At 35.4% G+C, this 26,863-nt stretch overlaps 1 protein-coding gene across 1 annotated transcript; it reads right to left on the minus strand.

The window, feature by feature from the left end:
- Positions 1–271: 271 nt before the first annotated feature.
- Positions 272–26,807, minus strand: PPP6C (protein phosphatase 6 catalytic subunit). The gene is made up of 7 exons (XM_039861706.1): positions 26,626–26,807; positions 13,191–13,286; positions 7,577–7,642; positions 6,455–6,596; positions 4,873–4,952; positions 4,484–4,693; positions 272–3,506 (listed from the first exon to the last, which is right to left on the minus strand). The coding sequence occupies exons 1-7, from the start codon at positions 26,698–26,700 to the stop codon at positions 3,258–3,260; spliced, it is 918 nt and encodes a 305-aa protein (XP_039717640.1). The 5' UTR covers positions 26,701–26,807; the 3' UTR covers positions 272–3,257.
- Between the last annotated feature and the right edge of the window lie 56 nt (positions 26,808–26,863).

Raw genomic sequence — 26,863 nt, forward strand, 5'->3', positions numbered from 1 at the left:
ACATTGTAAGTACACAATTGAAAGAGTTGTGACAATCTCATGAAGCATGGTTCTGGGCACCGGATCCAAGATGTAACAGTGGATATTGCCTTTAAAGAACTGAACACTTAGTTCAGTCAAATGCAGAAGAAAAAGTTTCACTTCTGTTTACTAGTCAAGCAACCAAGTGAAGGAATAAGCATTTTTTTAATTTAAAATGTGTTATATATAATGCTAACTTATTGTTGGGACATACTACAGACTATGTATTACATAAAATTTTCTGACAAACTTCCTATAATATTTTTATTAATTTACACTGAGAGAATATAGCACCTTTCATCCAAAGAACTGAAGGTGCTTTACAAACATTAGCATTTAAAAAACAATTACATTTAAAAATCTGGATTCTTGCTGTTAAATCTCTTCGACTCCAGATACACAATTTTTGGAGGCTGAAGGAAAGCAATTCTATTTCTCACAATGAAAGAGGCTCAGAAAGAGTTTAGATTTGCTTTCATAATACAGGCATCTTCCAAAACCTGGTGCTGGGCTTACAAAGCAAAAATACACAAATCTTAATGCTGTCAACAATATTTCAAACCTTATTTCAAAAGCAAAATCCAGGGTTTAAGATGTCAAAATCTTCCAACAGTTATAGATATCCAGATGCAGTAGGAGCTGATGCAGGTCGCATATTAGATGTGCTCTCGATCCAGGCTTTTTAGGATCACACCCAAACGAACACATTGAAAGTGGTGAGATTTTTCAGGAAAAAGCATGAACTATAAAAAGCTAGCCAAGAGCGTATTAAGCAAAAAAGGAAAGGGAGTGATTGGCAATTAAAAATAGACAGTTCTCACTAGAGCCTAGGACACTTTATTAGAAACCAAGCATATCATATGCAAATAAAAATAGTTATTACCCCCATTAATACAACATAAGGGATTTTACATTCAGCCTAGACACAGGGAGTAACAGAGCCTCCTGCCTACAAACCTATAACTTGCAAGTATCCTCCACCACATGATTACTCTGTATAGTACATAGCCCTTATTTAGTAGAGGAATCCGAATATTCCTTTTAGGCTTACAAAGTCCAACACATTCACTCTCTCTTCCCTTTACATGTCTAATAGTAAAAACTATTTTTTTTTTTCATGCAAAAAGCCATCATTCAGTTTCAGAGAAAAAAATCAGGCAGAACAGAGATGGGAGTTAAGGAATGGACAGAATATTATTGGCACATGCCCAACTAGTGACAAACAAATGCAATACACCATGACTTAAAAATAAAAGTCACATTACAGGGATAACTAAAATAACTACATCAATCTAAGCTGGGGAGTGTCAAATGGAGAGGGCTGGGGGTTATCAGTTTTATTGGTACAACTTAAGAGCAAGCACTTAAATACAATTTATGGTAACAAAAAAATACTGCAGAGAGCTGTTCAAAGACCATACCAAGTTGTCTGCATCATTAATTTCCAGTGTTTCACAATTAGTAAAATACATAGCTACATATCCCTGCAAGATTAATACCTTTCCCCCTGAATTACACTGGGGTCAGGGCAGTGACACAAAGCTACTGACCCAACAGTTCAAGTGTGTGCAGCAAATGTCTTAGCCACTTCTTTCATATAGCTATACAATTAAAAACGATACGAGTAGCTGGGTGGTTAGGAAAAAGAAATCAAAACAGTATTGTGCTCATTTAATAAAAGAAAACCCTGATGAAAAATTATGTGCCAAGAAGTGTAGACTATAAAGATTTTTATTGCATTTTTAGGTTACCTGGAGTTCTTATCCTGAAGGGGAGAAGTTGGTTTTCAAAACTACCTGAACAGATGCTAAAGTGCTTTATTAATCAGCTGGCTTCACAAAGATTCCTAAAAAGACAAAACTTAATTGTGGTGGTAAAGGGATACCAACTATTTCACAAAATGGTAAGTTCCAACATCATTTGTGACCATAGTCATAAGAGATATTGGAACACCTGTCCTTATTAAGTGGACATTGCATATCAAGAATTGATCATCACAACCCTTTGGATATTTAAATTACTTACACAAAGCCAAAACATGGTATCACAGACCTTTACAAAAAAGGACAATTTGTTTCTTTCTACATTTTTTAAAACCTGCTTCAGATTACAGTTCACAAATACAAGAGTCCTGACTTTTCAACCTTTCCAGTTGCAGTTAAAAAATGAACACTTTCTTAAAAGTTAAGGTCAAGTGTTACAGCAAGAGAATGATTCCTATTGAAAAGTACATAGATTTTACTTAATGATATTCGTGATAGATTGTAAACTGGATTGATCACATTCTACTCAACTGGTGTCAAATGAACACATCAGCATTACAAGTATTAAATGTTTTTCTATTACTATAGAGGATATAAACCAAAACATTAATATGGCAGTTATGTTCTTTAGGCACAGTTTAGTGATTTTTTTAAAAAATAAATAGTACTGAATTTCAGTTGAAGTTTTAAACTCAATAACCAAAGGGTCAAGAACTCTAAGAAAAAAGAAAAGAATAACTTTAAACTAACAATGTAAGCTGCTTAAAATTTCTAACACTTTAACCTGTCTGGGTTTTATTTAAGATTACTTTATTAAAAAATACAAGGAATCTGAAAAAAGATCAATACAATTATCTTAATGTACAAAGTCATAAGTTGTAGCAGTTTTTAACTAAAATTTAAAAACACAACAAGGAGGGCAGCCCTTTAGACCAATTTATTTTATATCCATTTAAAATATCATCCAACAAAGGACAATGAAGTTTACAGCTGGGACAAGTATACATAACTCGAGGCATTTGCAGTCCATCATGCCCACTGAATAACAACTTTGCTGCTGAAATTTCTTAAAACTTACCAAACTAAAACAAAAGGCTGAATGATACAAAAGGAGTATTTCAGTGTAGTCTGTTCTGTCAATTGGCTTTTTAAAAAAAGGAAACACATCTTGTTTCCCCCAGACCAGTAAATAAGCAAGAGCTACATGCAGCAGTATGAATATTAAGACATTTCTCAAGTCTTCTCAGATGAGTCCAAGGTGGGAAGGGATGGGGGAGAAAACTGATAGAAAAACATTGCTATAGACACCATAACAAACAATAAATTTAGATAATTTAAAATTAAAAAAAAAAAAGGCAAGAGGCAGCATTTCAGCAGCAAAGTGCTCAATAAAAAGTATATTGTATGGGGTAATACACGAAAGTTGGGGTAAGAAGAGGGCAGAAAAATGGGTCAGCAGGATGGGCGAAGGCCTCAAAGGAAATACGGCGTCGTCGTTCTGGGAGGAATAACACGTTCTGAATCTGGAACTGCCCGGAATAACTTTGGTTCTCTTGTATTTACGTCTTTGAAGACCATGATTGAAGCAATATTTCCACAACGATAGCAGTAATTAGGTGCAGACCACACTGTTACCAGCTTCTCATCAAACATAAACTTATAGCCTTCGTGCACTAGTTGGTGTGCTCTGCAGATGAGTTTTAAGTTGTTGATATGAACAAACTGTAATTTAGAAAGGTTTTGTTAAGTATCCAGCATGTTTTTTAAAAAATCAACCTCCATATATAAGAAAATAAACATTTAAATACAAATCCTGTTACTAAATACAGTTCTCGTGATTATAAACCCATTCTACAGTTACCCCAAGTAATTTCAATAAGTTATAGGCAAATAGAGACACTTCGGCCTGAGTCTATAGAAATCTATATAAAAGAGTTATATAGCCACATAATTAGAAGTTTCTGGAAGAAAAGCATTTTACAAGTACTATCAGATATGAAAACAAAGCTTTTTAAGATTTAATAATAAACATTTTGCTATCAATATCTATCATTTACTGAGGGTTTAGTATGAGTCTTTCAAAATTTCTGAGAGATTTATTACCCTTCTTTTGAAATTTAAGTAAACAGAGATTCAGTCAGGATAAATAATTTACCTAAGTTATACTGAACTGAACTCTCTGACTCCGTGCTGGATTACTTCCCAATGTATGTATGTATGTATGTATGTATGTATGTATGTATGTATGTATGTATGTGTGTGTGTGTAACTAAAAATAGCTGAACCTCAAAAAGTTGCCTATTCACAATATATATATATAATTCATTATGTTGTATATCTAAAACTAATACAATGTCATATGTCAACTGTACTGCAACTAAAAATATATATTAAAAATATTTTTGTTTTTTAAAAGTTGCCTATCTTGCCCTTGCTATCTCATTACTTATCTGCAATATTTGAAAGAAAAGGAACATTTTATACATATTACCAAGGAGATGCTGAAGGAGGTGCTTTCATCATGTCATCTCATCAAACCATTGAGTAATAAAAGATGATAAACTAGATGAGAAATTTGACATCCACAGCCACCACAGTTTGAATAAACTAGACTAGAATTTTGTTATCTATAGCCACCATATTTCTTTATGTAGTCCATTAGCAACCACAAACCACTTTTCTGAAAATGTTGGCTTTACCTCATTTGTGACCTTTGCGCCAAAAAGCCAGCCTGCTCCTCGGGGACTGATAGCCCAAGTATCCACATCTTCAGGATCTGACCAAACCAGATCACAAAATGCTCCTTTATGAGGAATTTCCTGATTCCGTTCAATGGTTCGAATTTGATCCAGTGTTTTGATATCGGGAGATAAACCACCATGAACACACAAAATCTGCTCATCTATTAACTAGCAAAAAAAGATAACAAAGAGCTGAACAGACATATAATAATAAACCCAGTCACATTTAAATTCATCAATGAATGCTAATGATATCAATATAACTGAGACAGCAATTAGATAAAAACATGCAGAGTGTTATTGGCAAGAAAATACTTGAGGTTTAAAAAAGATTTATATCAACTTACAGCTGCTACTGTGAGCATGTCGAAAACTTTGGTACAATATCTCCAGGCATTAGCATTACCATATTTGGTTTGGCACTCATCTAGAAAAGAAATGAAAGAGCTCTCATTCACGAAGTTCTGAATCTGCCCATAAAAAAAGATTACATCCAATTGTGGTACAACAGAAATTCAGCTTAAACTAGTAAGAGAGTAAGAGGGTTCAGCTTATCTTTATAATGACAAAAGATAATGCAAAATATAAAATCTAAAACTAAAGGGTTATAAAATTAATATTTTTAAATTTCTCAATATCTGCCTTAATTTTGCTCAAGGAAAATTCATATTAATAATCTCAATGGGAGGGGGGAGGGGAAAGTAAAGGGGGGAATATTTTAAATCATTTCTTCAATTAAAATACTGAAATAATTAATTTTTAAAAATCTCAATAGTTCTGCTGTCTATCTCCTTCAAAGAACTTCTTAACCTCATTTTTTAAAACTTTCGACCATATAAAAGTTTTATAGAAGCAGATATTTTGCTTTGAATGCTGAGTTTTGTTTCTAATCCCTGAGGGTCCTTGGATTCTCTGGAATAAGCACAGATTTTTTATATATATATATGTACACATAAATATCTTTTATATATATATATATATATATATATACACACACACACACATATATGTAAAAGGATATCCATATATCTTTGGTATATCATATATATGAATATATATGTAAAAGGATATTCATTCAGCTATGTGTATAGCTATGTGTATCAGCAACTTAGAAATAACTCCAATGTCCAGTGTTAAAGGGACTGGTTAAATCAATTAGCAGGGGTCCCCAAGCCCCAGGCCAAGAGCCGGTACCAGCCCGTGGCCTGTTAGGAACCAGGTCACAAAACAAGAGTTGAGTGGTGGGCGAGCAAGCGAAGCTTCATCTGTGTCTGCAGCCACTCTCCAGCGCTGGCATCGCCACCTCAGCTCCACCTCAGATAACTGGGCATTAGATTCTCATAGGAGCACCAGTCTCTGGTGCCAAAAAAGTGGGGACTGCTGAATTATAGGACACCCATACAGTATAATACAATGCAGTTATAAAAATAACATCAATGAAGTAAAAAGGCAGGTCATAATACTAAATGAAAAAAGCAGGTATGATCCCATATTAGTATGGTGTGTGCATGCACACGTGTATGTATACAACATATGAACAAATATATACATACATGTAGAATAGATTATCAAACTTGAGTATGCAGGACATTCACCTTCATTAGATTCAAGGGTCCCACCCCAAAAGATCTGCAGGGGGATCCAGAAATCTTCATTTTTAATAAGCACCCCAGATAATTCCAATGAGATAAACTGAGAACAATACTTTGAGGCCCTGATCTAGAAAGATGTACACCAAAAAGTTAAGAATGGTTCTCTCTCCATGGTAGTAAGACTTGAGGAAGAGGGGGAATTAAAAGGTGAGAAAGTAGAAAAAGATTATCTGTATTTTCTAATTTTATTATAAAGCAAATGTATGACTTGTGTGGCTTTTATTCCCAAAGAAGAAAGTAAAACAATGTTCAGAATCAGAGAAATAGAAGATCTTACCATAAAATCCATACACTTGTGTTATCTGTCTACTCTCATGATTTCCTCGCAAAAGTGTAATACGATCAGGCCATTTAGCCTTTAGTGCAAGAAGGTAAGTGAAGGTCTCCAAACTATAGTAACCTCTGTCTACAAAATCACCCTGTAAAGTAAAAGTTTATAGTTACAAACAATACGATAGCAATAATATTTTTAAAAACTTTTATCAAAGTGCACAAACTCAGAGACACAGCCCAAAATAACAAAAATGAAGAGTTACACATACTGAATTATTTAGAAATTGTGTTTTAATAAAAAATTCAAGTTGGAGTAAATAAGCTGTTTTTACTACGTGTCTGTGCTAGTCTGTGACCCAGGAGGCCTATGGGACCCTGCAGTGCAATTCTCTCAATGATATTGCCTGCAAATCCACCATTTTTTTTCCAATTCTCTAGATATGCTACACTAACAGATATTTCTAAAAGGTCAATGTGTGACTCAAAAAAAGTTTAATGAATTTCAAAAAACATTTTAACTGTATCAGAAAAGCTGCCAACTTGAAGAAAATAGTTTTTTTTTTTGTAAAAGCAAATACTATAATTATACCTGTCTCAACAGGTATAACCTCCCAGTAATGTTTTACTTGGACTAATATTAGACAAATTGGAAAAGTGCTAAAGAATAATAGGAAAGTAACCCAGAAATTTTCAGAAGGAACATGACAAAGGATTCAGAAAAAGTTCAACAGTAACATTACATTCCAAAAGAAAAGCAAATATGCACCTTAATAGCAAATATGTATGTGTGTATATTCACCAATCCACAGATTAATAACAGATAAAGATGAATACTCAAAAAAGTCTCATAAAACAATAAATTAACAATTTATGCCTTAACCTATGGTTTTAGGCTATTTTTTCTACCCAACTATTACTGAGGGCTATAACCCAGTCTTATGTATACAGCAGTTTACTAAAGCAATTCTCAACTAGAGGACATAGCAAAATATAGAAAAGTACAGAATCACTTTTTCAAATATTTAAATAGTGATTATCATATGAGAATCAAATTATGTAATTTACATGTAATAAGACAGATCCTTCCCATTTTAAATAAGTACCAGTGTCAATGGTGTTTACATACCATAAATATGTAGTTTGTGTCAGGAACCTGACCACCGGTTCTGAATAGCTCACAAAGATCATAAAACTATAAAAGAAATTCAATATATGTTGATTACAAATTCCTGTGGAGGAGTAAAATAATAACACTGACAGCAAAACATGTAAAGAAGCAGTTAATTCAGAAGACTTCAAGTATCTACATTAATACAAAGAAATGAAGTATAAGCAAAACTGCCAAGTGCCCACCACCCAATCCTGAAAAAAGCATTATAGTAAAGCTCACAGTTACCACTGATGTTGTTCTTGGATCATTAATGCTATAGGTAGCCCCTCTCAACTTACTTTCACTTGAGAATTTAAAATCATTTACTAGTTACCTAACTTGTCAATAAGCTTGTCAGTAAGCTAACCTAACCACCCCACCCCATATTCAGCATCTAAAATGAGGTAAAAGATAAAAACACAAGTAGATAAGAGTTTTTTCGAAGAATAAATTTATATGACACTTTATAATGTCATGAAGAACCTTCCTACCCGCCACTGCTGGAGCTGTGTACCCTTAGGCTCCACAGCTGTGAAGTGTCTTTTCAAAAATCAATAAAGAATTGCATATTTCACCATATTCTATTTAACTGGAAATTGGTAACTGACAAATTATACACTTGGTAACTTCAGTCAACTAGATTAACCTCATTTAATTCATAAAGAAAACTTCACAGTTTTTCTGAAAAAGAATTTTGGATTCAAAGAATTGACTGTAGTATACTGTACCAACTACAACAATTTATCTTTTAACTACAACAATTTATCATTTATCTTTTACACTTGAAAATAAAATTACTACTAAATTTCTAATACTTAAAACAGTATAGGAATCTTAGTCACAGTGAACAAAACTGAAATTTAATTGTTAACTTCTGAAATAAAGCACTACCCTTTATAACAATGTTTCTTAAATCTAGAGTTATTACTTGCTTAGGTTAAAACAAATTTAGAAAATTTAAAATTTTCCTATATTCTTAAAATTAGCAAATAAGTGAAACAAATGTTCAGTCTCACTGAAGTGGTAAACTATTATTTTTTCAAAATATTTGCTGTCCATTTCTATTATGTAGTCTCTCCCTTTGAAAGGAGTATAATTCCAATTTCCCACATCACAGATGTATACATGATGTTTGCATGTGTATCATGTCACTTACACTTTTTATATATTTACATATACATACACACAGTATGAACAGTAAAAAAGAAATACCTATCTAATACACACACATGTATATATACATGCATATACATACATATGCGTGTTATTCTAGTCTAGTAATTCTACTTCTTTTACTATACCCTAAGGCAAAAAAAAAAAAAAATCAAATGCCATGTAAACATATACAAAATGTGTTACAACATCATTTATAATAACAAAAGAAAAAACTTTCATACTAACATAAGGAAATATTTTAATATGATCAACTCAAGGACTTGGACCTTATGCAGTCATGAATAATGATTATAATGGAAACTGTAGCAAAATGGAAAAATGATTAGGAAAAGAATGGAACACAAAACTATACTTATAACTACATAATTTTATTATGTAAAAAACTGAGCATATATACACCCAAAGTCAGGAAGGAAACACTAAAAAGTTTTATAAAACAGTTGCTTTTATAAAAATGTGGCAGAAGAGTGAACTTAAACTTTTCTACTGATGTTTATAGAAATACGTTCTTGAATAAAAATTTATAAGTTTCAGAGACCACCTAGGAAGACCAGGTGCTGCAGGTGTAAAAAATAAAAAATAAGGGATTGTAAGTTGGCAAGGTCTTGCAATCTGTGAGGTCAACCAAAGGTTGTCTCATCTTAAAAAAAAAAAAAATTATAAGTTTCCATTTGCCCTATGTACATTTGACAGACAATCAAAAATTCTGCTTTGGGGACACATAGTTCCTACTCCATATTGGAAGTTTTTCCAAAAGTACTTAATATAATAAACATTTACTGAGAACATGTGCAGGTAATTAACCCTGTCCTACATTACTGGAAGCCCACCTCATCATTTCACAAATAATATCGACCATGTACTGTATGTTTTTCATATCACAGACACTCTGTAAATATTCTCATTTTAAAACAAAGCCAATCCTGAGAAGTGGATTTTATTTCATCATTAGAGGCAAGGAAACAGTTGGCTTACTCAGTTGTTTTAAATTTTTTGGTTTCAAAACCCATTCAGTCTTAAAAATTAGAAGTCTCTGAAAAGTTTTTGTTTATGTAGGTTATATCAATCAGTATTTACATTATTTACATTAAAATGGATCATTTTTAAAAATTCATTTTAAAAATAAATAACTCATTAAATAGTAATATATACATATTTTTAATGAAAAATAAACCGTTTCTCAAAACAAATTCAAAGAGAAGAGTGGCACTGTTTTATAGTTTCATAAATCTCTTTAATGCCTGGCTAAATACTTCACAGCTGGACTCGCATAACCTGCCTCTGCATTCAAGCTGTTGGGATAGAATGATTAAAGTATAGGAGGAAAATCCAGCTTTCACAGAGGTATGTGTTACAAAAGGAAGGAGTATTTTAATTACCTTTAGAGATAATGGTGCATATTCTTCTTTTAATATATCAAAACTCGACAAGTGGTCTTATCATACTAAGGTAAATTGGTCTAACACATTGAGTGGATACCACACTGGTCATTTGGAAAATGGAAATGGCATTTCATTATATATTATCAAAAACTCATATTCATAAATACATTAATATTACCATTCATCTCATTAGAAAACTCTTTAAATATCAGAAGCTGTTAGCCTCATGGTGGTGTACTCAAATTTTCTAAAATTCCAATTTTTCATTTGAAAACTCAAATTTTGGCATCGGTAACAAAAACTGTCAATCGTGTTCTTTGAAGTAACAGGCTCCCTTTCCTTTGCTTTTGCAAAAATGGTTGCCAAATACCCCATAGTTAGTCATTCATTCTCAAGTAAAAATAGCGTTCCATAAAAAAAAAAGGCTACTCAGCTCATGATGCAAAGAACTGTACAAGCACTTTTGCTTGAGCAAACCATCTTTCTTTGGTAGGCAGCAGATGTGCTTTATGCATACTTCCTAGTTTATCACATTCAAAAGTATCTACTCAGGGTTGAGAGTTACAATTAATAACGCTGCTTCATCAGGGATATTCTTAAGTGATACTGGCATTTTATTTTACTGTGCATGGATGCTGGTGAAGACAATGACAACCAGCATAGTCTGGTGCTGCTCCCTTGATTTGTGCTGAGGCACCACAGTTTTACCCTCACTTGATTTTGTACCACTTGAAGGACGCTCAAGGATCCACAGGCCACACTTAAAGAACTTGTGAGCTAGCTTAAGTGGTTTCTTAAACAGATGGTATGTAGCCAAGCCAGGACTTGAACCAAGCTCTGCCTGACACTGAAGTCTACCATCTCCTCACTAGATTACACTGTTTCAGTGCTTCTCAGTACTACAGTTGGCCCTCCTTATCTGCGGATTGCACACCCTTGAATGTACTGAAAATGTTCTATTGGGCAGAGTCGGGGGTGGGGGAGCAATGTTACGTTCCTGCTGACGTGTACCATGTAGTTAGGCCTACAATGACTGTCTGTACTGAACAAGTACAGACCTTTGTCTTCTAGTCATTATTCCCTAAACAATACACTATAACAACTATCTACATAGTATTTACACTGTATTAGGTATTATAAGTAATCTAGAGTTAAAGTATATGGGAAGATGTGCATAGGCTAAATGCAATACTATGCCATTTCATATAAGAGAATTGAGCATCCCAGGATTTTGGTATCTGCGGGAGGTCCTGAAACCAATCATCTGAGGATACCAAGGGACAGTTGTATATGTTTACCAACATGTTTATTTATACTCATAACCCAATCTGTAATTCCAGAACTAGTCCAAGGAAAGACAACTGTACAAGTCCTAAAGGACACATCTTACATTTGATTTAATCAGTAAGCAGGCCTTTAGAAGCTCCTCAAGTCCTATGCTTTTGAGGAGCAATTGTTTAAAGAGTCAGCTACAAGAGAAACAATGTTCACAGTTTGGTGGTAGTCTTAATACACGGGCTACAGGGCACCCAAATGAGTTTTAAATCTCTGTTCTGTCACTTAATAGCTGTGAGAGTTGGGGCTAATTCTTCAGTCTTTCAGCCTGTTTCTTTCTCTACAAAATGATTCAATCTTGTAGGACTCCTGAAAAAAATTTTACATGGAACATTTGCAAAAGCACTTTGTTAACCTCAAAACACAAGATAAACTATTAGCGAGGCTGAAGGTATGTATATAATATAGAAGTACAATTTTATGATTTTAATTAATTTTAGTAATTTTAAGTTGTCTCTAACTTCCTGACCTTTGACCATAATTATAATTCATATATTGAAAAGTTCTTGATAACACAGGTAACCCCTCAGTTTTAACATTATAATTAGAGGAAAACATTACTTGGTTTATTCCAGCTTTTAAGAATGTGTTAAGAAACTGCTTATATTAATATCCTTTATATTAGTAAAATACAAATGTTTATTATACATTTGTAGAGAACTTAACATGGAAATTTCAAGAAATTCATTCCTAAAATCTATTCTAGATAACTAAAATTTTAACAAATCACGGATAACATAATGAGGGCTTCTACTTAGACACTGATAACATGCAGATGTCAGATATATTATAATTCCAACCATTCAGAGAACAGATTGAAAAAACAAAAAGAAAAGAGCCCTCTAAATAGTCAAAATAGGACTTTACTCATTGAGCAGCCCTCAATCACAACTAATTACCCATATTCCTGCTCCTTTAGGCCGTCATATTTAAGGCAGAGGACATGCACAGAAGACAGTAAGTCCTGTTAGCACTCATAAATACTACATTGTTCACAATGTATTACGTCTTATAGCCCCAACGCCACTGTATACATACAGCAAGCTATGAGTGTTCTGGTCACCTTTTATTTCCCTGTTAAAAATAAATAACTAAAAAAAAAAACCTCTACAAATACACAGAAGTTTTCCAGCTAGGCTAAACACTGACAGAGGTGTGCTCCTCCTTGAAATCTTTAAAAATAAACAAACAAAAACCCAGGAGATGAAAAAATGAACTAAATCTTAAAAAAAAAAAAAAATGAACTAAATCTCTCTTATCCCATTCTAGCAGTGACTTGCTGAAATCGTGCACCAACAATTTTATGTCTGAACCTTTGCTATTCTCATTCCCACTAAGGAAATAAGTTTTCAACAAAATATGACATAACTGAATAGAATGAACAGAAAATTAGTGCCTAAAACCAAAGCATCTCCTATTAATCATAATAATTATGAGCAGTCTACATTTGTTTTATATCTCCCCCTTTCCACAGAGCATAGTGCTGCATTCCATTTGCTTTGCAAGTACAATTTCAATATACTCTGTGAATAACTTGACCACTGCTTTTATTCACTGTAACAGTAACCAGGAATCATTAGTGTCATACAGACTGAGGTAACCTAGCTAACCACTAGCTTGTTTTTTTGTTTGCAGAAATGGAAACATACATGGACTATGGACAGTACAAAGCTAAAAATCTGCTCATGAAATTTTACCTGTCCGTGTATGTCTCCACACACTGTTACTGGTGTCGATACTGGCTGGACATTTGACTCTTCCAAGAGGAGATCACAAACATAGTCACATAGCCGCTGTAAGAAGAAAAGATAAACGCAGTGTTTTACTACAATATTATAACTAAGGATCAGATGCCAAAAAGACAAGAACTAATACTTATATTGCTTAATAGGAAACGAAACTACCCTTTGATGATTCTGGGATTAGATTTCTGTTGGCTTCACTTTCATCTCATAATGCCTAAGGATGATACAATGAGTATTTCAAAATGTGAACTCCCTGGCTACACAGACAACAGATTCTAGAAGACAGATAGCTTTCCAAGAACTATAAAAAGATGCCTTTCATCAAAAAGTATGAGTAAATAATTTTAACAAGAAAAGGTTCTTATCTGCTAATTTTTTTAAGTAAATGGCAAATCATGCACTTACCACATGACCCAGCAATTGCACTCTTGGCAGAGAAAATTTATGATCATAAAAATCTGTACTCAAAAGTCCACAGAAGCTTAATTTATAATAGCCAAAAACTGGAAATAAATCAGGGACCTTTCAACAAATGAAGAGCTGAGCAAATTGTGGTCCACCCACAGCATGGTAAACTACTCAGCAATAAAAAGAAATAAACTATTAACACACAACGACATGGATGAATTTCAAGGGATTTACTTTACCCTGAGTGAAACAAAAACCTATCTCAAAAGGTTACATACTGTATGATTCTATTTTGTAACATTCTTGAAATGGCAAATTTATAGAAATGGAAACCAGATTAGTAGTTGCCAGGGGTCCAGGAGTTAGAGGCAGAAGGGAAGTAGGTGTGGTCATAAAAGGACAACATGAGGAATCATTCTGGTGATAGAACTGTGTCTTGAATGTGCTATTGGATACATGAGACTGTAGATGTGATAAAATTGCATATGCCTAAACACACACATACGTGAATAGAAATAAAACTGGAAAAATCTGAACAAGACTGTGGATGGTATCCACGTCACTATCTTGTTGTGGTGTTTATACTAGAGCTCTACACAATGTTACTACTAGGGAAAACCTGGGTAAAGGGTAACATGGGCTCTCTCCGTATTATTTCTTATGACTACATGTAAATCCTCAAGCATCTCCAAATAAAAAAGTTAAAATTAATTACAAAATGCATATCTAAAGTTCAAGAGTCACTCTTTTTAAAAATGACTCTAAACATTTTTACTTTTAAAATATTTGTCCTCTGAAAGTACTCAAAAGGTTTCACAGAAAGAAAATGATTCTCACAACAGAGTTCTAGGGATGGAAGTGTACAGTCCTGCTATACACAGAAAACTAGAGGGGAACCTTCCTCCCATCTGAGACCAGCTTACACTACGGCCGGGGGCCTTAGTGGATTTTATGATAGGTCTGCCAAGAAAGGAGAAATTAAACTACACAAGCATAATGAAATGATTTTAAACATTAAGAATCTAAATGCTACAACTTATTGAGATAAATGAGACATACACTTTAACAGTTAGACAGCTACAACACTTTACTTGGAGTTCAAGAAATGAGCCTTAACTACTTCCTTTAGAAGTTAGGGAAAAAATGAGGAACTAGAAAAAGAGACTGCTTGGTGAGGCACAAAGGAAACCATGGGAGACGGTGGTACTTTGGAAGACCAGTGAAAAAAAATGTTTCAAAATAAAAATGATCGACTGTGTTCAATGTTGCTGGAAGGTCAAATTTTGGAGAAATCCAGTATAGGACAGAGAGGGAATATCCCTTTATTCGTAAATCAACAAGTACCAATAGCAGAATACCTTATACTCTAAAACAGAAAAGTGGAATACCAAGTAATATCATAGCATATTTCAGAAGTTAGGAGCATAGCTTTTGAAGTCAAAGAGATCAGAGAACAAATATTGGCTTTACCTCTTAACTATCTAAGTATATTGTCTGCTACTTAGCTGTGTAAGCCTGAGCAAGTTACTTGATCTCTCTGTGCCTCAGTTTCCTCATCCACAAAATAGAGATACTTACCTGGGGATATTCTGAAGATTAAATAAGATAGTGCATGCAAGTGCTCTGCAAAGTTTTATACACACACACACACACACACACACACTCAATTTATTATGTATAAGCATACCCTGAATTATAAAATATGACCTAGAAGGATATACATCAAATCTTAACAGCAATTGCTCAAGATGGCAAACAAAAGGAATTCCGCTATTATCTTTATTTCTTTTAATTTTTAAAAAAGCATGAAAAAAAATTATTCTTGGAGGAAGATGACATAGATGTGTTAGTAAGTTATTCTACATATTTTTCTGTAGTTACTGCATTTCTTAAAAAAAAAATGTTATTTTGAAACTAGCAAACAGCCTTAATTGAAAAAATACAAGATGCAGAATAGTGTATGTGTTACTTCTTGTACTACACACACACACACACACGCGCGCGCGCGCGCGCGCTTGTATTTACTTGTACATACTTAAACTGTTGTTTCTAGAAGAATCCATAAGAAATATAACACTGGCTACCAATATGAGGAAGGGAACTGGGTAAAGAAAGACTTAACATTTGTAGCCTTTTATACTTTTTAAGTTCCAAACCATATGAATGTGATACCTATACAAAAAATTTATTTAAAATATATTACCAGAAATAGTCCTTCCAACAGATGGTACTGGGATATCTGGATTTCACATGCAAAAGGATGAAACTGGACCCCTACCTCATAGCATATACAAAAATCATCTCAAAATGGATTAATGGCCTAAAAGTAAGAGCTAAAACTATACAACTCTTAGGAGAAAACATAAGGTAAGCCCTTATGACCTTGGATTTGGCAAGGCAATCTTAGATATACCAAAAGCATAAGCAATAAAAGAAAAAAATAGATAAACTGGACTTTATCAAAATTAAAAACTTGAGTTCATCAATAAAGTGAAGCAACAACCTGCAGAATGAGAGAAAATATTTAGAAATTATATATTTGATAGAGGCTTAATATCCAGAATATATAAAGAACTATAACTCAACCACAAAAAAAAGGCAAATAACTCAACTAAACAATAGGCAAAAGCCTTCAATAGCCCTATCTCCAAAGAAGATATATAAATGGCCAACAAGCAAATGAAAAGATACTGAATATCATTAGTCATTAGAGAAATAAATGCAAATCAAAACCACCATAGGATACCACTTTACACATACTAAGATGGCTATAATTTTTTTAAAAACAGAAAATAAGTGTTGCCAATAAGGTAGAGAAATTGAAACTCTCATATATTGCTGGTAGGGATATAAATGATGTGGTCACTTTAAAAAAAAACAGTTTAGCAGTTCCTCAAATGCTGAACACAGAATTACCATATGACCCAGCAATTCCACTTCTGGGTATATACCCCAAATAATTGAAAGCAGTGAAAGTATAGAACAGATACTTCTACACCAATGTTCTCTGCAGCATTATTCACAATAGCCAAAAACTGAAAACAATCCAAGTGTCTATCAACAGGTGAATGGATAAACAAAACATAGTACATCCATATGAGGAAGTATGATTCCACCATAAAAGGAATGAAGGACTGATACATGTTACAATGGAGACGAACTTTAAAAACATGCTGCTGAGTAAAATAAGCCAGTCGCAAAAGGCCACATAATACACAAGTCAATTTATACAAAATGTCCTAAATGGGCAAATCCATAGAGATAGAAAGGAGGTTAGTGGTTGCCTAGGGCTGTGCTTATGGGGAGGGAGAGATGAGGAGTTACTGCTAAGTTTCTCTTTGGTGTAATGAAAATGTTCTTACATTTATTATGGTGATGGTTACACAACTCTGAATACATTAAAAACTTACTGAATTGCACACTTTAGAAGTGAATTTTATGATAAGTGAATAATATTCCAATAAAGTTGTTGCTTTTAAAAAATAAATAATATAGATAACCAATTAAAAATAATAATTACCACCTTGACCACAATCACTCAAATCTACTCCTTGTGGATAAACTGCTCTTCCAGTCAATTTCAAAAGATCAATGTTGTACAGCATCCCATTATAATCCATTACACCTGTCATATGTAATTTCATTATTATTTTTAGAGTAATTAGCTCCCAAAGTTTACAACCTACTGCTTGAATTATTTTAAACCCTAACTCACTTCCACATAGCTAGGGTTAGTTCCAAAGAACAAAAATGGCATGTTTGGCCTGTATTTTTTTAGCCTTTCATTACCACATTCCTTCTCCTCATCTTGCCAGAATAAAGAGCACTACTCTTTTTAGGTTAGCTTTATCAGGCAGCAATTAATATTTTGAAATTTTTTTCTGATACTGTACAATTTTTAAAATATAACAATATAGTAATGTTTCAAAGTATCTATCTCAGGACTTTACTCACCTTTCTTAGGTATAATGCCTTGCTCAAATAATATTTGGAATTTATTTTCAGGTATACTCACCAAACCTTCTCAAAGACAATTCCACTAAAGGTATTTGGATACGTGCTTTGCTGTAATTTGTACAAGAGTAGGCAAAGTTTTCTGTTTGTTGCCATGAGGACTGTATGTTGTCACGCATTTGTTCCATCCATACTCCCTTTCAGATTTCACATCTTTTAAGAGGAGGTCTAACTTCCATCAGTGAAGGTCAGAGCCCATACCATGAATATAATTTGAATGCTTCTCCCAAGACATCCTCTGACACAAGCTGCCAAAGAAGCTCGTCTCCCATTCTTCTTTCCACAATGCATGGGATAGAAAAGTTCTCAGTTTCCTACAATGTTGATCCTTCTACATACTTAGGAAACTGTTGGTTACTTGTAAATCTGGAGCCTCCATTGTTTATACTCCTCTAAAGATCAATTATTAAAATGTTACCTAAACAAATCTCCTATAAACTCACTCTGATCTGTACTGCCCTCCTTTTCCAATTGCTTTTTCCCAAATTGCACTTGGATGTCATGCCATCAACCTGTAGTAAGGGATGTTACAGGAAAGTCCTCTACACAGCTTGTCATTAGACTACAAACAAGGTGCATAGGATGCTGTGATTAAACAGTTGCTTTCAAAGAGGACCCAGGGGAGAAATAGATGTGATTTCCCTGAGAAGCTTGTTTTTATCATCTTACGGACTGTGAATTTTTTAATTGATCAGTTTCCATCTTTCAGTAGGCTCCTAGAAAGCTTAAGGCCTAATCTCAAAGAAGTAATCTGGTCATCATAGCTTTTATTTCACATACTATTCTTACTTTTACTGTTGGCTCAATCTTGGTATCCTATCTTTACTTTCTCTTTGTCTCATTTTTCTTACTTATTCTGAATATAATTTATCTTACTATACTGAATGCATCTCTGTAAACCACTCTATATCCTTTTAGAACAAAGTGAGTTATCATTGAATTAAAATTTGAAACTAACCACAGCAGATTCCTAAGGGACTCCATGGTTCCCATATTTGAATGTGCCAGAATTTGCACCCACATATGACTGGCTCTCCTAACCCATAATACCTCCTGAACTGTAAGTCACCCCTGGTGATTGGCCCATGCCACCATTACTGATCTGAAAGTAACAAATTATAAATTAAAGAGCATCACTGTGAAACCCCACCAATGTCAAAGGCCACTGAGTGTCTAGAGAACACATGTAAACTACTCAGGCAGCATCTTTAACCTGAGGCCACTAACCTGAGTAAAGTAACAGCTGACTCCTGTAACTGCGACTTCTGCAGTCCCAAATAAGGATTTAGAGCTAAGTCTCTAAGACAAAGCCACTGCCTCCCATCTTTCCAATTCAGCAGTAGCTTACAAGTTCATATCAAACAGACACAAAAATAAGAAGTCTATGAAATCTCAGCACAAACTCTATGTAAGTCAGCCAACTATACACACACAGTGGCCTCACAGAGATGGGAGAGGCTCCTCCAAGCCCCTCACAGCTTTGTTTTGCTGCTTGGTTTGTAGGAAGTGTGGTTTCTCTAACTGCTCCGAAACAGGCACTAAGGCAAGATTCTCACTCTTATTCCAAAATTGAGGGCAGACTACATCCATCTTTACCCACAGTGCCCAACTAATTCCTAATCCTTAAATAAGTAGGGGTTCATGGCCCCCACTCTTAAGAGACCCTATTTCCCTTCCCTACCTTTTCCTTAACATATTTGCTCATGGTTCTTTTCTAGTCTGTTCCTATCCTCCTGTTCTCTCTTTATCCCTCAAATACACTGGGTTTTAAAGTTTTGTAATTCTTTGTTTAGATGACCTTGCTATCTAAAACATACTATTTCCTTTGTTTACTTTTACACTAGTATTTATAAAATACTCTTATCTTAAATAAAAATGTTTCCAAAATTACATTTTATGTAACTGTTGTATAGAGTCACTACTATAATACAAATTACAGAGAACAGTAGAAATCCAAGATGACAATAATATTTACACCCTTACAGTACAGAAGGAAATATTTGTATCTTCAGTCTAAACTACAGTTTCTCAACCACAGCACTACTGCTGATAATTCTCTGTTGTGGGGGCTTCTGTCCTGTGCATTATAGGATGTTTAGCAACATCTCTGGCCTCTACATCCACCAGATACCCAGAGCAACCCTCCAGCTGTGACAATCAAAAATGTCTCCAGACACTACCAAATATCCTCTTGAGGGCACGATCGTCCCCAGTTGAGAACTTGAGTTTAATACTATTAGAACAGTGCTGGAGCACAATTAACAATAAATATTTAACTGACTGGTCTGTGGATCCAAGCCTTCTGAACATCTCTACCTCAATGTTGACCTGACAGCACCTCAAACTCGGTATGGCCCAAACCAAATTCTCTTGCATTCCTTAATCTAGTTATAATATTTACTAAGTAATCCATGTAAGAAACTAAGAGATTACACTGAACTCTCTCTTCTTCCTCATTATCTAGACTACTCTGTCAACAGGTCCTATTATACCTTCTTCATTTCCTTTTAAACACCAGAATTACTTGTTACTTCAAGCTCTCATGTCACTTGGCCTACTGCTTCTATAACATTTTTGTCCCATTCCAATCCATGGGCCACAATGCTGCCACAATAATATTTCTAAAACTTGTCACTGTCCTCCATAAAAATCTCTCAAGGACACTCCTCTGTCTATGGCAGTATTTCTCAAACTCCATTTAGATACCATCATCCTTCATGATTTCGTCATGTTCCTATCACATACAACAGTGTATCCCTATAACAGTTTTCTTTGAATCTACTTCTTTTTAGCCACATTTTAAACAAAGTCAGGATGTGTTTTTCTCTAAAATATAAAAACATTCCAAAGTGTTTATCCATGTACCACCTAAAAGATAAACAGTCAAGTTTATCAGCCTAGCCTTCCATGATCTGTCCTCTGCCTATCTTCCCCACACCACCTCCAGCCATACCAAACTGCCTCAAGTTCCCTAAATTAGCCATGTTCGTTCAGATTAAGCTATACCATTACACACGGTATTTATTCTGCTTGCATGTTCTTTCCTTTCTATTTTGTCTACCTAAACAAACTGCTCACCCTCTCATTGTTTCTCCTTTGTGAAACCATCTCTGGCTCCAGAGTTAGATGCTGCTTCTTCTGTTTCCTAGTACTGAGCCCTCTATTTCAGGAAAAAAGGGAGATAGAGGTAAACAAATGATCATTGCATGGCACCTATCGCACCATGCAATGATCATTTGTTTACCTCTATCTCCCTTACTATAGAGTTCCTCGAAGGCAGAGAGAAGTATGGGATTCTACTTATGGACCCAAAGGGAACAGTATTTGACATAGGAAACATTTAAAGAAATGTCTGTTGTAAAGCAGTATGCAGTATGATTCAACAACCTTCAATGACTGTCCATCACCTACAAGGCAGTGCTCTAAGACTGTGGAGAATACAAACATAAATATGATCCTGAACCTCAAGAAGCTTAAAGACAGACATACTTGCTGTCGTACAAGACAGAACACTGTTAGTAGTAAAATGGAGCAAAAAGTGCTATGAGGCAAAGGTCAGTATAGAAAAGAAAAAATGAGGATTTTTTTTTCTTAATGAAATCTATGGCATTTTATTTATTTTTTAAATTAAAAATGTTTTTTCAACTACAGTTGACTTTCAATATTATATTAGTTTCAGGTGTACAGCATTGTGGTTAAGACATTTATATAACTTATGAAGCGATTTCCCTTCTCCCCACTATAAGTGTAGTATCAACCTGGTACCAACCATAGCTATTGACTATATTCCTTATGCTGTACCTTACATCCCCCTGACAACTTTGTAACTGCCAATTTGTACTTCTTAACCCCTTCAGCTTTTTTGCCCAGTCCCCTAACCTCCCTCGCATCTGACAACCATCAGTTTGTTCTCTATATGAGTTTGTTTTGTTTATTTATTTTTTTTTTTAGATTCCACATATAAGTGAAATCATATGGTATTTATCTTTGTCTGATTTATTTTGTTTAGCATAATATCCTCTAGGTCCATCCATGTTGTTGAAACTAACAAAATTTCATTCTTTTTTATGGCTGAGTAACATTCCACTGTATATATGTACCACTTCTTCTATATCTGATCATCTATCGACGGACACTTAGGCTGCTTCCAAATCTTGGCTATTGTATATGAAATGTCCTTCTTTGTCTTGTATTATAGCCTTTGTTTTAAAATCTATTTTGTCTGCTATAAGTATTGTTACCTTAGCTTTTTTTTTTTCATTTCCATTTGCATGAAATATCTTTTTCCATCCCTTTACTTTCAGTCTGTGTGTGTCTTTTGATCTGAAGCAGTTCTCATGTAGACAGCATATGTATGGGTCTTGTTTTCTTCTCCTTTCAGCTACCTTATGTCTTTTGATTGGAGCAGTTAATCCATTTACATTTAAAGTAATTATTATAGGTATGTAGTTATTGTCATTTTATTATTTATACTTTTTATCTTTTTTTTCCCTTCTTCTTAAAGAATTCCCTTTAACATTTTTTGTAGTACTGGTTTGGTGATGATGAACTCCCTTAGCTTTTTCTTGCCTGCGAAGAATGGGAAATTTCAATAGCAAATAAATTTAGGCATGTACTCTGTTGAGTCACTATGGCAAAAAATCATTTAAACTTCATCAAGTCCTGGCTTTGATATATATTCTGCCTGTCACAAGGATTGTGTAAATTATAGAATAGACATGAAGGTGCTCTGAAAACCATAAGGAGCTATGTAAATTCTAGCCATTGCTAGTAATCCTGACTATGGAATCCATAGAGAAAGTGGCATCTGAACTAGATAGAGTTCAAAAGGGGCTTGGAGAGTATTGTATATAGGAAGCATAAGTGGTAGTTAAGGATGTGAATCCTGGAGCCAGACTGCCTATATTTGAATCCCAGCTCCTCCACCAATTTACCAGCTATATAACTTTGGAAAGTTACTTAATCTGTCTGTTCTTCAGTTACCTGTCTGTAAAATGAGGCAAATATTAGTACCCAACTCACAGAGTATTAAATAATTTAATATCTGTGCTACGTACATATTAAATAAATAGGTGAAGAAAAGGACTGGCCAGAAGCAAAGAAGCAGGGAAGTACAGGGCATGTTATCAGAAGACTGCAGTCCGATGTGCTTAGAATGGAAGGTATAAAGAAAGGTGAGACATATCTAAAAATGCATGCTACTCAAATGCAAATCGGCCTGTGTACTCAAAAATAATAAATCAATGAATTTCGATGATAAAAATAGATAAATAAATAAAAATAAAAATGCATGCTATTTGCTATCCTGTAAAGGCTATTAATTGTATCCAAGAGAGCTCTGCCCAAGGTTTTCCAACCTAATTCATGGATTAGCTGGACATCCTCAGGCAGATCATAAACTCTACAAGGCTCAGTTTCTCTCTCAGTAAAGAAAGAAGGGTGCAGAAATAGGTGAACCCTGACTCTCTCTCAGATTTGAAATTCTAGGAAATGGGCTAGGGAGTCATTAGAGGTATGCACTGTCCCATCTGATACCTACAGCCACATGTAGCTACTGAGCACCTAAAATGTGACTGGCCCGAATTGGGATGTGTCATAAATATAAAATATACACTATGTTTCATAGACTTAGTACAAAAAAGGGCAAATATAACACTAGTAATTTTATATTGATTACATGTTAAAATTAGGTTAAATAAAATATTACTAAAATTATTTTCCTGTTTCTTTTTACTTTTTTAAAATGTGACAATTTGAGGCTCACATTTCTGAGTATTTTATTCCTACTGGGCAGCACTATTAAAGACTAGTTTCAGAAGACATAGGAGAATGTGATTCTGTGGCCAAAGAGGCAAACAAACACAAGGCGTTATCAGAAAGACTTGCAAAAACGCAAAAACACTCTTAGGGCCCTATACAAAGCCCTGATGGATCCCTAAGTTCTGAACTGTGTTCAATTTTCCTTGTAGTACCTGAAGAAAGATACAATGCAAAACCAAACAACTCAAGTAAACACTATGATGATCAATAAGACAGGCAATAGGTGAGCAACAAGACTAATAGGGATATACGGAAAGATACAATATGGAAGGTTAAAGACTACAAGATATGATAAGAATCTATAAAATCAGATAGAGGCTGAATGAGAAAGAATAAAAGGCTGTTTAACAAATGTCAGAATAAAGGAAGGGAGAATTCTTTGAAGCTTTATGGAGGCATTTCAGACAGACGTATGACTTTGCAGAGCAGGTAGCCTTATACGAAAAACTCAGGGATGTCTAGACTAAACATGAAGGTGAGTTCCAAAAAGATTACATTAACCATTAATCCATAAAAGTGGAATTACACAATTCCTTGTGTTGTACCTCTGAGACAGACATTAGTATTCTCCCCACCATTATCACAGTAACTATCTTTGATTCCTCAGTTAAAAAAAAAGAACTCCATATGCAATTTTTTTGCTCACATGTCACCTTTAAAGACTGAGAGATCAGACAATCTCCAAGGTATAGAAACCATCTCCCTGCCAAAGTACTTAAGTATTCAGTAAACCTGACTTTTAACATTCATTCTTCCACTTGGCCAGATATGGAATATGTAACTTCTATGATCAGCTCCGAAAGCTTTATCGTTGATGAGAATCACATGAGCTCTTTTTAAACCAAGGTTATGCGTTGGTCCATTCACTTTTATATTTCATCTTTATTCCTTCAAAACAGTTAGATTCCATCCAGTACTCGTGATTTGACTATTTCTAATTTAGGTATAAAGAAATCATGATTAGATCTAGAACATCTTTTACATTTATTATTTTATTTAGTACCTCCAACTTCTAGTCAACTTTAAACACCATGAATTTCTGTCTTTTCTACCAGAACTAATCTTTTCCATAATGACTACTCAGTGGCCTCAATGATTTCTTTTCTTCCTCTGATAAAGAATCTTTTATTTTAGCTTTAAAGCCTCAGCAAAGGTGCTCCCAGAATATTTTCTTGGACTGCTTAATTTTAGTTTGCACTTCATGTCAAAAAGTAGAAACAAAATTAAATTTCTTTAAGTACACCAGAGATGAGCATGCATCACAAGCAAATTAATCTGATAAAAACATTTCCATAACAAAGAAAAAAGCCTCTACCTATAAATAAAAATTTTCCCCAGGAGTTGCCTAGATTTGTTTTTAAAGTATATTAATAATAGGTACATTCTAAGTACCGTCCAGTTGTGTTGCAAGGGGGAAATCAAATGGTTTAATAATTATATTTCTTTATGGTAGGGAGGAAATCTAATGTTTTTCAAACTACGAGGTCTAAAAAAAATCCAACTGATTATCATCCAAATAATTTCAATATCAATTTCAAGTTACTATCAAGATATTTTTTCATAATAAGCAACTTTATTAATTATAAATACAAAGCCTTAAACAGCTTTACATATGTTAAAGAATAGAAAATTTCATATCAGTTCGCTGACATGCAAAAAATGGCTTCACCCATGGGATTAATAACACTACCCAAAGACGTCTGGTTAGATTTTCATGAACTGGACACCACTGTTGGTTGTATCCTTGTTTTCTAAAAAAGCATAGAGCAGAAAGAAACCATGAAGAACTCGGGTGAGCACGAAAGCTGCATTTTTACTAACATTGGCTTTGCCCTCATTTTAATTAAATTAATTCTATTAAGTGAGAAATGCACAAGAATGACTCCCCTATCACACAGCACATAAAATTTACCTATAAGTGCAAATAAGTTACAATCACAACAGCTCCTTTGGCCTCCCACATTTTGCATACTTGTTGACTGACGTTAAATATCAACTTCCTGCACCAAAAGAGACAGCAAAAGAAAAAACCAGTAACACCTTCCTTAAGAGAAAAAAATTTCACGAACAAAGATAAACTGCTTTAAATCCACAACTTAAAGAATGAAAAGGACTCAAAACTATCGACAGTTTACCCACTTACCACACAGCGAATCAAAGCTAACTGAACAAATAAAACAGACGGTAGCACTAACCGCTAGACCCTGCTAGACACCTAAGCACTGGTTTTAAACGCACGGGAATGGAAAGACTTGTCAAAGACACATTCATTCCTTTACTCGCGCGTACATTTACTGTTACTTGGACTCGGCAGTAACAACAAACAAACAAACAAACAAACAAACAAACCTCTTTTAGTAAACCAAGAAAATAAAACCTTGAGTTAAGAAGGGATTATGGGGAAACAACTTAAAAGGACAGAAAGGTTTTCGTATTTATTGAGGGCCTACTAAATTATCCACTTAAATTAGCTTCATCCACTTAAATTAGCTCAACAACATACTGGAAAACCGGATTCACATCCGAATTAGCAGAAGAAAACGAACACTCCCGAAAAGCAACCCGGAGGAGCGGTAGGCAAAGAGGGACGACTTGACGTTCTCTCACATCCCGTCCAAACCGCTCTGGCCCACCGTGTCCCCAGTCCTCAAGAACCTAAACACACTGGGGCCGCGCTGTTCCGGGGACCGGCGGCAACTCCTGTCAGACGCTGTCCACCCCGCGCTCCTGTCACCGCCTCGGGGGGGAACACCGATCCCGAGGGCGCTGCACGCTGGGGCTCGGTTCGGACTCCAGGAGACCGGAGATCGGATCCGGGGAGGGGAGTCTTCTAAGCACAGGTGTTAGGGGTCGGAGTCCCGGGGCACCCGAAAGCCCAGAGGGGCAACCCTGGAGTAGAGGCCGCGACATCCCCCGGGATGCCGGCTACGGAACTGGGACAGCATTCTGGGGACTCCAGCTCCTCCTTCCCGCACTCCGCGAGACGCCAAGTCGGACTGGGTCGCTTGGCACCGCGCCAGGCGCTCCACTGTGACAGGACGGGATGCTGGCGGGGGTCCCGCGGAGAGAAGGGCGGGCCGGCGGGCAACCCACTGACGGAAGGGGCGAGCCTCGCCAGCAGCGCTCCCGCCCCGGCCCGGCTCACCTTCAGGTCGTTCTCCGGTAGGTATTTGCACAGCCGCGCTATCTCCACATACTTGTCCAAGTCTAGGGGCGCCATTTTAGAAATAAGAAGCCCCGACGGCGGCGGCGGCAGCAGCAGCGGCGGCGGCGGCGGCGGCGGCGGCAGCTGGAGTAGCGGCGGCAGCGGCAGAGGCCGAAGCCGGAACTCTTCCTACGTCACGTCCGGCCCGTGAGAGGCGTCTGCGCAGCGGCGTAAAGCT

This window comes from Pteropus medius, unplaced genomic scaffold (genome assembly GCF_902729225.1).
Source record: "Pteropus medius unplaced genomic scaffold, Ma_sr-lr_union100, whole genome shotgun sequence".
Taxonomy (NCBI): domain Eukaryota; kingdom Metazoa; phylum Chordata; class Mammalia; order Chiroptera; family Pteropodidae; genus Pteropus; species Pteropus medius.

What these genes read in the sequence shown, in the direction of transcription:
- PPP6C (XM_039861706.1), bottom strand. Translation starts at nt 26,700, where the DNA reads ATGGCGCCCCTAGACTTGGACAAGTATGTGGAGATAGCGCGGCTGTGC. An exon ending in ACACAAACTACATATTTATG is followed by an intron (nt 6,597 to 7,576) that starts GTATGTAAACAC and finishes TTTACTTTACAG; the next exon opens with GGTGATTTTGTAGACAGAGG. An exon ending in GCGCAAAGGTCACAAATGAG is followed by an intron (nt 3,507 to 4,483) that starts GTAAAGCCAACA and finishes TCTAAATTACAG; the next exon opens with TTTGTTCATATCAACAACTT.